Source organism: Sinocyclocheilus anshuiensis, unplaced genomic scaffold (genome assembly GCF_001515605.1).
Source record: "Sinocyclocheilus anshuiensis isolate Anshui unplaced genomic scaffold, SAMN03320099.WGS_v1.1 scaffold1404, whole genome shotgun sequence".
NCBI lineage: Eukaryota > Metazoa > Chordata > Actinopteri > Cypriniformes > Cyprinidae > Sinocyclocheilus > Sinocyclocheilus anshuiensis.
The window spans coordinates 120,828-133,409 of NW_015546095.1; the positions used below are offsets into that span (position 1 = coordinate 120,828).

At 34.7% G+C, this 12,582-nt stretch overlaps 1 protein-coding gene across 4 annotated transcripts in view; it reads left to right on the forward strand.

Annotated features, from left to right (window-relative positions):
• The window catches only part of ptpn4a (protein tyrosine phosphatase non-receptor type 4a), a 59,120-nt gene that overhangs the window by 32,455 nt on the left and 14,083 nt on the right, over positions 1-12,582 (forward strand). For all 4 annotated transcript variants that reach the window (XR_001635528.1, XR_001635526.1, XR_001635527.1 and 1 more), the window contains exons 9-15: positions 132-219; positions 540-628; positions 1,945-2,008; positions 3,644-3,816; positions 4,648-4,716; positions 6,185-6,319; positions 7,607-7,765. Coding sequence is in view for 1 of the 4 variants with exons in the window: in XM_016501796.1 (XP_016357282.1) it covers positions 132-219; positions 540-628; positions 1,945-2,008; positions 3,644-3,816; positions 4,648-4,716; positions 6,185-6,319; positions 7,607-7,765 (777 nt within the window). In the remaining 3 variants the exon portion in view is untranslated. The remainder of the gene's footprint in view (positions 1-131; positions 220-539; positions 629-1,944; positions 2,009-3,643; positions 3,817-4,647; positions 4,717-6,184; positions 6,320-7,606; positions 7,766-12,582) is intronic.

Here is a 12,582-nt window from a genome sequence, read left to right on the forward strand (position 1 = left end):
CCAATTTATGCAATTTACACAAAAGTTGTGTACACACACTTGGCTCTACTACACTGTCTTGTGATATGAATCGGAAGCACACGTCTTCATTTTTGACTCTTTATTCTCCCCTTTTTCTGGCCTGGGCACAGTGGACTTACCCCAGCACAGTCTGAATTCAATTACCTGGACACGGCACGAACGTTGGAACTTTATGGAGTGGAACCGCACTATGCAAGGGTAAGTGAGTCAGAGCTGCTTCTTTGTGTATAGAAGCCTCTGTGCTACATATAAAGATAATCAATGAAACATCAACGTTTCTGTATGGATTTAGAAGACTATGATCACCATCTGTGCTTTCATTGTATGGGAAAGAGCAGTATTAACATTTTGCTGAGCATTTAAGTTATTTAGGCTTGGAACGAAAAAAGACAAATGATCTTTCATTTAGAGTTTTCTGTTTTGGGTAGACTAACTCATTACACAGCACAGTTTCGAAAACGCTAAATGATCCTCATTAATAATTTCTCTCTAACTTTTCCCTCTGTTCTTGCTTTCAGGATCAAAGCAACACAGAGATTTTCATAGGCTTGATGTCAGCTGGAATTGCCATTTACAAGAACAGGGTACGAATCAACTACTTTCCATGGTAAGTGAAGCAGAATTTTTGACCAATCAGATTTTGTAGTGGGCTACACTGCATGAAGCATCGGAAATAAAAGCCAGGCAACCAACAAACTGTCCTATCGCTTGTTGTGGCTGCAGAGATTTATATGGAAGTGAGAGCTTCCATTACTTTGTGGAAGGATTTTTTTTATTATTATTACTAATTTTTTGTTATTGATGTTTATTTACTGAACATTGGTTTTAATATTGCTGTTAATTATTTTTTTAAGGTTTAAGTTTTGCATTTAAACAGATTTTTCTTTGAAGATGTATTTATATCAACAATTTTTACCAGTTGCTCTAAATTGGTCTAATACTAACTACCATCTGTGCATTTAAACAGCTTTTATATATTTTTTATTATTATTATTTTTTTGTATATGTAAGCAAACTAAATTCCACACTTATGAAGCTAAAATACATCATGGGGGTTCTAAATGTTCAGGCATTTTTGTTTGCACTCATTTCAAATTGTGCAGAATACTAAATGATCCAATGTAAATGTAAAGAGCGACACCCAAATCTTCATCAGGCAAAGCTTTATTCCCCCTCCACCACCAGGCTGTTTTTCTGGCACACAAGCCAATCTGCTTCTGTAACTGTAGTCCAAGCATCTCCCTTTTGAAATACACGCACAGATGCTTTCCAGGCAAACTATGTTTAGCCCAGAAGAGAACAGGGGCTGTTTGCCATAGATGTCAACTAACCTCTCAGTGCAAACGGTTGCACTTATTGATTATTTTATCGCCCCTGCAGTTCAAAGATGCAAGTGACTGTTAAAAAAAGCGTATATATCATACTATGCCGACTAAAATAGAAAATAGGTGGAAGCCAATGAAGGATGTTCTTTAAAGACAATTGAGGTTCAGTTTGACCTGCCTGGGTCATTGACTGTTTGTGAGTTGTGTTGTGCTGGGATTGTGTGACAGAATGTATCTAAGGTGGTTGAGGCTGCTCCAGCATGTGTTTATTCAGACATTTGAGTGTGTGTGTGTGTTGTGTAGAATATATTTAGCTTCAGTATGAGTAATATTTTAATAGGAGTGAGGAGTGAGGAGTGAGACACACAAAGGGCCGTGAAATGGGTTAGTGAATTTTAACAGCTCAGAATATGTGTTTGTTGCTGCCCTTGAAAATGCCAACTTAATATATTTAGCTTCAGTATGAGTAATATTTTAATAGGAGTGAGGCTTAGAGACACACAAAGGGCCGTGAAATGGGTTAGTGAATTTTAACAGCTCAGAATATGTGTTTGTTGCTGCCCTTGAAAATGCCAACTTTTTTTTCCTTCTATTTTAGGTTGAAGATTGTAAAAATATCTTTTAAATGCAAACAGTTTTTCATCCAGCTGAGAAAAGAGGCGGTAAGTGGTACACTTTTTTTTTTTTCATACTGTCATTCTTGATCAGTAAGGCAAGGCAACATAAAACAGCATCCAGAACACATTTAACTTTGGCCATGTAATGTATTTCTGAGTAAAATAGCAAACATTGTTTGCAAAGGCATTGCCAGCTACCTCACAATATGATGCATATTGCAAAACAAATGTCACGATTCACAATGTGTCACAATATCATAATTATGTTGTGATTGAAAATGTAGGGCATGATATTCAGTTATAAAATAAAGGTGACCAAGCTTTTTCAGTGGTAGCACCTAATTTGTGGAATAGTTTACCTGTACACATAAGAACTGCTCAGACTGTTGGAATTTTTAAGTCATTACTTAAGACACACCTGTATTCCTTGGCTTTTATTTCGAGCTGAGCTGAGACAGTGTGATGTTTTTTTAAATTTTAATTTTTTTACTGGATTTGTCTTGTTTGTGTATGCGTTTTTCCGGACATTGTTAAGCACTTTGGTAGTCATTACTCACCTGTATTCCTTGGCTTTTATTTCGAGCTGAGCTGAGACAGTGTGATGTTTTTTTAAATTTTAATTTTTTTACTGGATTTGTCTTGTTTGTGTATGCGTTTTTCCGGACATTGTTAAGCACTTTGGTCAACCATGGTTGTTTTTAAATGTGCTATATATGTACAATTGAACTGAGCTGAACTGATATGGGTGCACAAATAGTTAAATTATGAAATATTAATGTATTAAAATTATAATATTAAAACTGTATACATTATATGAATTTTTTGTGATGTGTGGCAGCACATATGTGTGTATATGTGTGCATCCATATTGTTTTCATCTTACTGATTACAATGTGTAAAATCATAAATTGACCCCAACAGACATTATCACTCCCATTTACAAACTGCAGGGAGCAGTAACCTCTATTAATAAACCATCTTCCTCAGGCAATATCAAATTAAAGAGCATATTGGCTCCCATAGCACCACTGATCTTTGTTTATTTGAAATCCCTCTGTAATTACCGCCCTGCTGTCAGTGATGATGTGGAGAGAGATAGACACTCTTTACAGCTTATTAATTATGGAGAGTAGACGATGCATTTTGCGTGTGGGGGAGCGGGATGAGACCTGACATTAGGCTGATTGCTGAGACACGACGAGAACCTGTGTGCCTGAACCGGGTCTCCACAGCGCCACAGACCCTCTGCTGGAGACCTCAAAACACCCCGGTGGTGTGAATAATGCACAGGGGCCTTTCAGAAGCAGTTGTACTAAAAGCAGAACTCGATGTCATGGTCCATAATTGATGCCCAGATGGCACAGCTTGGCTGAGTGGGTACGATTTCCTTGGACCTTGGTCGCAGAACCAAAAACAGTCTGGGAAGTGCATTTACCCCCCTCTGGAGTCCCCAGTGACCAATGGAGTCTCGCAGATTGGAGTGTCAGTCCTAATAGGTCTCTCTAGAGCAGAGCTTTCTGGGTACTTTGGCCAGGTTTCAAATGGAGGTCCATGTTCGCGACGGCATAACATTCAGAGCAGGGAATGTAAATGTCTCCAGCATCTCCTGTGTTTTTATGTTAAGCATGTAGAATGCTTGATTTAATAGCCTTAAGATCCTTTCTTCATTTTTGCCTACAGCATGAGACGAGAGATACATTGCTTGGTTTCAACATGGTAAACTACAGGGCCTGTAAGAACCTCTGGAAGGCCTGTGTTGAAAACCACACCTTCTTTCGGCTAGATCGGCCCGTTGCTCTGCAGAAGAACTTCTTTGCACACTATTTCAGTTTGGGCTCCAAGTTCCGATACTGGTAAGACGGTCCTCCAGTGTTCCTACATACACATCCTTTTTTAAATGGGCCCAAATGTGGTGCATGTACAGTAGTTTGAAGATGTGCAGCTTGTTGTTCTAAATTGCCATCAGTAAAGTTTTTTTTTTTTTGGTCTGCTTGCCCAGTCAGGCTATTAGTTCATACAGCCCTACCAACTTTTTCATTTCCCTATGCATACTACATTATGTATTTTAAAATTGGTATAATTTTTTTAACATGTATTTTTTAATGTTTAAATTTAACCTCAAAAAGTAATTTTTTAAATACATGGTTTACAAATAAAATTTGCAATGGATAATTATATATTAAAATATATATAATTATTTCGGAAACTAAGTCAGCAGATTATTCTTATGTTGACCGCTTGTTATGCAGAAGAGTGTTCCAAAATGTTAATTTTGTGTTGCATTTAAAAAAAAAAATTTCTGAGCATAAATTCATAGAATTTTAGTTTCAGTCTTGTCATCTGCAATAGTCGCTTATGTGCTGAGGGAGGCCACAGTCATCAAAATGTTTGACCTTAGTCGACACTAACAAATACTCTAGTAAATCCTGGGGATAAACTTTTGAAAAATTGATGATGCTCTTTTAGCCAATTTTAGATATATGGAACTAGGAAGAGGAGGTGATGAATAATTCATCTTGCGATGCTTTCTAGATTTATAAGCATTTATTGGTAGTCACTATAGTATATAAAACATATTTGAACTCTGTAGCTTTGAGCACTAAGAGCTTTGAATGTCACATTATATGTTGTGAAATTGAGAAGTATGGTTTGAATCCTGACAAACATTACACATCTCTTCACAGTGGGAGGACGGAAGCACAATCTGTTCAGTATGGCAAGGAGAAGGGAATCAAGGACAGAGTGTTTGCAAGGTAATGTGTGCTTGTACTTCAGGGATTTTGTGTTGGTGACTGGTTATGATACGATTCTTCAGTTAATGATCATTAGCATATTAATTTGTGAACTTTCTTTAAAAATAAACTACCAGCTGGTGAGGAGGAGTAACTTGGATCAGGAGGTGAACATTCGCAGAATCTTTACATGAAGCTTTGAGAGTCATGTTGAGATCAAAGTCCTTTTCAAGCAAGTCAGTTGACTCGGTGGTCACCGTTTTAGTAACACCCACGGGTAGATATTTCTAGTCATTAAAGTACAGCTCCTATCTACTAAAACTATTCAAAACTGTTTGTCAAGCTTACGTTTTAGTAATGTATATCAAATCACTTCTGAAAACAGTGTAATCCAAGGAATTTTTTTTTAGTTCAAATCAGGCAATTATAATGCTATATTACCATTCAGAAGTTTTGATTTCAATTATTTTTTTTTTTTTTAAAGAAATCTCTTATGCTCACAAAGGCTGTAAGAAGTAATAGCAGTAATACTGTGAAATATTATTATTATAAGAAAACTGTTTTCTATTTTAATATATTTTAAAATGTAATTTATTCCTGTGAAAAGCTGCATTTTCAGTATCATTACTCCAGTCTTCAGTGTCACATGATCCTTCAGAAATCATTCTAATATGCTGCTTTGCTGCTCAGGAATCTTATCAATGTTGAAAACAGTCATACCGCTTAGTATTTTTGTGGAACCATTGTCTTCAGGATTCCTTGATGAATAGGAAGTTCAAAAGAACAGCATTTATTTGAAATAGAAATTGTTACATGGATATGCATATGCAATTGTTACATAAAAATATACATGCATATCTTTACTGTCACTTTTGATCAATTCAATGCATCCTTGATGAATAAACAAATTTCTTAAAAAAATAAACAAACAAACAATCCAATTATATTGGACATTTTTCAATGAAATCCATTACTTGGACAAAATCTTTGACAATGACTTATTTTTCTTATGACAGAAAAAATATGACAGGACTCTTGAATTTTAATATTTGCTAAAATTGCCATACAGTGGAAAGAGATTTCTCACTAGAGGTTACTGTGTCAACATGTACTGAACTCCTGCAATTAAACATTTAAAATATAAATAAAACATTGTAAAACATAGTTTGAAGAACATAAAGGTAAAATGATAAACTCAGATTTCTGTTTCAAAATGAAACTGATTTCTTATAATGGTGAAATCAGTATTAAAACTTTACATTTTAAAGGATCAGTTGGTGAAATATTATCTGACTTAATTATCAAGTTTCAGAAGAACAAAAGAGATTTATTTTAACACACTTATGGTGTCCACTGGATATGAGCACGGTTGCTCAGTGGAATAATAACTTGGCGTTAAACCATTAGACAGTTAACGCTTAGAAGTGACCTTAGCCTTTGGCTCTACTAGGGTATTGTGGAGATTAACAGAATGGGTTTCTTCTCTTAGATCTCCCAGCAAACCCCTGGGCAGAAATTTGATGGGTGTGACAGACTGGGAATCAGTGAGCAGGAACTCACTGTCTGAAGAGAGGCTGGAGACCCGTAGCCTGCCCACCCGCTCACCCCCTGGGACGCCCAAACAGTGAGTTCATCTCTGTTTTAGTGAAACACCCAATCTAATGAGCAAAGACCCGGTAGGGTGCTTGGGGGTGATGGGGAAAAAGACATGTGTAAGCTGTATGTAAGTGAATTTCATGATTATATGTCTGTCATGTTTCACTCAAAAATGCAAAGAGAAAGAATAAGAAACTATATTTTGCAAAAAGAAAATGTAAGTAAAATGCAAGTAAAAAATTTAGTTTTTTTTTTTGTTTGCATTTTCGTATTTTCACAACAATTAAGCCATTTTTTTGCCCAAATTTTAATTAGTGTAATGTTTCTTTGTTCCTTTCTTTCTCCCCCATTATTACTAGTAATGATTGTCATTAGATTTCTACTATACTACTACTGTACTGTACTATACTATAATATAGTATTGTTTTTAAAAATACCATAATACAGTTTTTTTGTCTTTTAAATCAGCATAAAGGTGCTACAATTAATGCATTTTTATTGCATTACAGTAATGAGAATATTACATGTAAATTTTTAATGGTACTAAAAAGGCTTAATTTCCAAAAGCAAAATATACTATAATTTCTTCTTCTTCTTCTTCTTCCCCTTCCTCTTCCTCCCTTTTAGACACATTCTTGACAGGTTTTGTGAGTTTTACCCATCCAGGAAGTCAGGGAGTCACTCTCTGTGTCAAAGATTCAGAGACAGACTTCCGCATTACTAGTAAACAGAGGGAGTTTTCAGGAAGAGAGAGAGACTGGATTGTAAAACGAATAAGTAGGGTTAGGGTTAGTGTTAACACCTAGTTTGATGCGTTACATCATACCATAATGTACTATAATGTATAACGGCCAGTCACAATCATCACTTTTGTACTGAAAATAAATTGGCACGATTTAATCCTTAAAGATATAATATAATATAATATAATATAATATAATATAATATAATGCCTTAAATGTTTTTTTTTTTTTTTTATTCTATATTCTTTACTCCGTTATGACTTAAACTCTTACTTTTTTTTTCATCCTCATTTGAATGGGAAAATGTGAGTGATATTTAAACTGCATAGTTATCACTGTTATCTCAAATAATTTTGATGAGATCAAATAACCATGATCAGGCAAGTAATCAATAATTGAGACATGCCTAATACATTGTCCTCTTTACAGTAACTCTGTATGTTACTGTGCAAAACTTATTTGCTTTAATAGCTAAGAACACCTAGTATCCCTCCAGCCAAAGGATTTGTACTTATTCATAAACATATTGGTGAAAAGGATTACAGCAACTATACATATTCTTTATACATTAGGAACTCCTTATTTGTGCAAGAGGGTCCTCGGCTATGGCCCTCTTCCATGGGTCACCTGGTGGAAAATGTCATCCATGCCTCCCCCAGCCTTCCTCTTTTCTCCAATCACAAATCAGCTTCCTCTACACAAGCTAACAGCATCAGCCTGGAGTCTACACCGTAAGTACTTCCTTTTCTTCAATAGCAAAAAAGTCCATCCTCAAGAATTGGTTTCAGTAATGCTTTATTATTATTGATAGTGCTTCCTAAGGTTGCTTCTGTGTTCAAACTTGTTTAAAAAAACACCCACAATACCCCAGCATCCACATAGCAACATGTGGATTATGCCTTTTAAGGAAAAGACTGTCCAGATGTCATAGTCAGATGTATGAAATATTGATATTTTTATCCAAAGTAATTTCAGTGACATTTTAAACTTTCAGTTTCTTAAATCCCAAAAAGTGTCTTTAAAAATAGAATAACCCAGGAAACCAACTCTTTTAGCAGACGTTTGGTATACTTTTTTTTTTATTAATGCACTTTATAATGCATTTCAAGTCTTGACTGTTTGCTTATTCATACTGCAGTGCCACTCTAACTTATTGAAACAGTAAATCATTTCAGTTATTATAAAACACTATTTGCAGAAGCCACATAATTTAGTGTAAAAAACAGAAGCTCAAGTCTGTTCCTCAAATGGGTTTTTTAAAAGTGATTTTACTGCACCAAAACCATATTTTATTGGCTGTTTATTTTGTCTCAGCCTTCCAATCACAGTTACCGCCCTCTGTCTGCGCCCTTAAATGGCCCCGAATTCCAATCACAGTTACCACCCTCTGTCTGCGCCCTTAAATGGCCCCGAATGGAAACTAAACGTACACTGCGCAGCTGTGAAACATGTTTACCGCTCTCATAGCATTGGGCACAGAGCTTTGGATTTTAACAGTGCATGGTAAACATGTCAAGCTCTTTGTGATCGTCTTGAATAAGTATGCAGTATACTTAGGCCTAATGACATTGCCAGTGGCAGATAGGCTATTTGTATGGCATGTGGTTGTTTTGACTTTGTTTGCAGAGCTGGTTTAATGATATATAACAGCTCATCCCCCGTTCCTTTGTTTCACATGGTGTCCTTAAAAAGTCTTAAATAACGTTTTCCTAATAAAAGGCCTTAAAAAGTCTTAAAATGTCTTAAATTCAGATTCGATGGGTCTTAAATATTTTTGGTCACATTACCACTAAAATATCTTAAGTCTGACGGACCAAATGACTGTTTACAATCATTGGACAGATTGAAGTTTTTTTTTTCTCCCCCGCGGTAAGTTACTGCATCATCAGAGAGAATCGAAGTAGCAGAATACAGGTGAACCTTCTACTACTTCTGCTACCTTCTTAATGTTCTAATAATAATAATAATAATATAGGTCGAGCTACAGCTGATCATCCTTCTAGCTAGTTTCAAATGTTTTTGTTTTTTTTACTTGCCTGACCGGACAAATAGCCTGACATAAGTGACAAATAAATAAATATCCAGCAAAGCATCGAAACACACTGAGGTAAAAATTCAAAATGTTTAGTTTATTCATAACATGATATAGTTAAGTAACATACCACGACAAGTGAGCTATTTTGCAGAATATTCTCACGACGCAAAAAAAACATTCAAAACACCTAACGTACAGAGTGCACGCATTACGTGAAGTCTAGTGTGCGTGCGCATTTACAGTGCGCTCTTTCACGGCATGATTAAGTCTATTAAAATACATTCAGAATGATCACAAATTCAAGACATGGGGGCAGGAAATGTATATATTTATACCACTTCATATAGTTAATCAATTTCACATGAAGAGTCCGTTTTTTCTGAAAAAATTACCATGATTACAAATGTGATATTGATTTTTTTTTACAACAGTTCAATAAACAAGAAGTTAATTAAGAGACTTACGTTATAGACACCATATTGCCTGTTTTTGCACTAATTCGACAACAAAAATAATTTCAAGCAAAGCCACAGCGCTGAGCAACATGATGGTGTTTCGTTCCTGAATGAATCAAACATTTAAATAATCCGGTTCAATCGCAATGACTCACTTATTAACAGTGACTTGCTGCCACCTACTGGCAGTTTTAATTTCACATTTAAAGAACCTTTTTATTATTTAAATAATTTCAGATATCAGTATTCAACGTTTTATGTTTAATATATCAAAACATTATTTATGCATTTGTAAAAATATCCCTTTGTAAAGGTAAATAAAAATATGCAGATTTAAGTATGTAAAATCCGATAGAACACTGATGAAAATATTGCTTCAGAATAAATTGTTTGCACCACCAAAAATCTTGGTGATGCGGTGCTTTTGTTGGGGATATTTTGCATGGAATATTGTCTTCTGATATGAGAAGTTCACTGTATATCTTAAATATAATTTATTACAGTGATGATATTTTGTTTTCTTTTTACGTTAAACACATTAAATATTACATATATGTATGTAATGTAATGTGTATTTCCATTACAGGTTTAGGTCTTAAATTTCATATAATGTGGTATTAAAAAGTCTTAAATTTAACTTGTTCATGTCTGTAGAAACCCTGGTTTCAGTCTTTACGCTGTTGTAGAAATGACCTGTTTACAGTGGTTGGTGTCACCACATAACCTGTCTGATAATGGGTGTGTGGCAAAAAAAAACAACTTATGTACTCAGATGTAACTGGTCAGAGTAATTTGACAGCACCTGCAGTGTCAGTCACAAAATAGTTTAAATGGATAGTTCACTTAAAAATGGAAATTCAGTCATTATTTACTCACTCTGATGTCATTCCAAACCCCTATGCATTTCTTTCTTCTGCAGAACACAAAAAAATAAGAATGTTGATAACCAACCAGTTTCAGTTCCCTTTGACTTTCATTGTATTTTTGTCCATATAAACGAAACAGTTTGGTTGTCAACATTCTTTAAAATATCTTCTTGTCTGTTAGACAGAACAAAAAGTCATACAGGTTTGGAACAACATGAGGGTGAGTAAATGATAACTGAATTTTCATTTTTGGGTGAATGTGGTTTAAGATTTTTATTAAGAGTTTGTGGTTCATTTGTGTGCGTTTTTAGAAAGTCTGGTGTTAGAATGTGACGTGATTATAGAATACATTATATTAGAAGGTATTTACTGCTGCCAGTTACATTTCTACATTTTTATAATGCTTGCAGTTTATTCATTCATACAAAAGTTTCTGTGTGTTTAAAACGTCTAAAGTTTCTAAAAATGCAAAATAGCATAACACCATGTCCTAACCAGCCACAGCTGCAATATGTAATTGTCAGTTGCTTTGTTTCTAATTCTTTGGCATTGCTGAGCTACCTGTATTCATATACTACAAATGTTGTTGTCTGTGTGATGAATTGCTTATGTTCTCTATTGTAATTTGATTTGGATAAAAGTATCTGTTAAATGCATACATGTCAATTGCTCTGGGTAGCCCTGCCCACAGTGAAATCTCATTAGTCCAACATCTGGTTCCATAAAGGCCTTAAAAAGTCTTAAAATGTCTTAAATTCAGATTCGATGGGTCTTAAATATTTTTGGTCACATTACCACTAAAATATCTTAAGTCTGACGGACCAAATGACTGTTTACAATCATTGGACAGATTGAAGTTTTTTTTTTCTCCCCCGCGGTAAGTTACTGCATCATCAGAGAGAATCGAAGTAGCAGAATACAGGTGAACCTTCTACTACTTCTGCTACCTTCTTAATGTTCTAATAATAATAATAATAATATAGGTCGAGCTACAGCTGATCATCCTTCTAGCTAGTTTCAAATGTTTTTGTTTTTTTTACTTGCCTGACCGGACAAATAGCCTGACATAAGTGACAAATAAATAAATAAATAAATATCCAGCAAAGCATCGAAACACACTGAGGTAAAAATTCAAAATGTTTAGTTTATTCATAACATGATATAGTTAAGTAACATACCACGACAAGTGAGCTATTTTGCAGAATATTCTCACGACGCAAAAAAAACATTCAAAACACCTAACGTACAGAGTGCACGCATTACGTGAAGTCTAGTGTGCGTGCGCATTTACAGTGCGCTCTTTCACGGCATGATTAAGTCTATTAAAATACATTCAGAATGATCACAAATTCAAGACATGGGGGCAGGAAATGTATATATTTATACCACTTCATATAGTTAATCAATTTCACATGAAGAGTCCGTTTTTTCTGAAAAAATTACCATGATTACAAATGTGATATTGATTTTTTTTTACAACAGTTCAATAAACAAGAAGTTAATTAAGAGACTTACGTTATAGACACCATATTGCCTGTTTTTGCACTAATTCGACAACAAAAATAATTTCAAGCAAAGCCACAGCGCTGAGCAACATGATGGTGTTTCGTTCCTGAATGAATCAAACATTTAAATAATCCGGTTCAATCGCAATGACTCACTTATTAACAGTGACTTGCTGCCACCTACTGGCAGTTTTAATTTCACATTTAAAGAACCTTTTTATTATTTAAATAATTTCAGATATCAGTATTCAACGTTTTATGTTTAATATATCAAAACATTATTTATGCATTTGTAAAAATATGCCTTTGTAAAGGTAAATAAAAATATGCAGATTTAAGTATGTAAAATCCGATAGAACACTGATGAAAATATTGCTTCAGAATAAATTGTTTGCACCACCAAAAATCTTGGTGATGCGGTGCTTTTGTTGGGGATCAAACACAGCCACAGCGCTGTTTTGCGTCTCTGAGCAACATGACGGTGTTTCGTTCCCGAATGAATCAACTGTTTTAAATGATTCGGTTCAATCGCAATGACTCACTTAACTTACTGCCACCTACTGGCGGTTTTAATTTCACATTTAAAGTATCTTTTCATTTTTTAAATTTTTTAATATCAGTATTCAATGTTTTATGTTTAATATATCAAAACATTATTTATGCATTTGTAACTGCAGGTTAAATGCA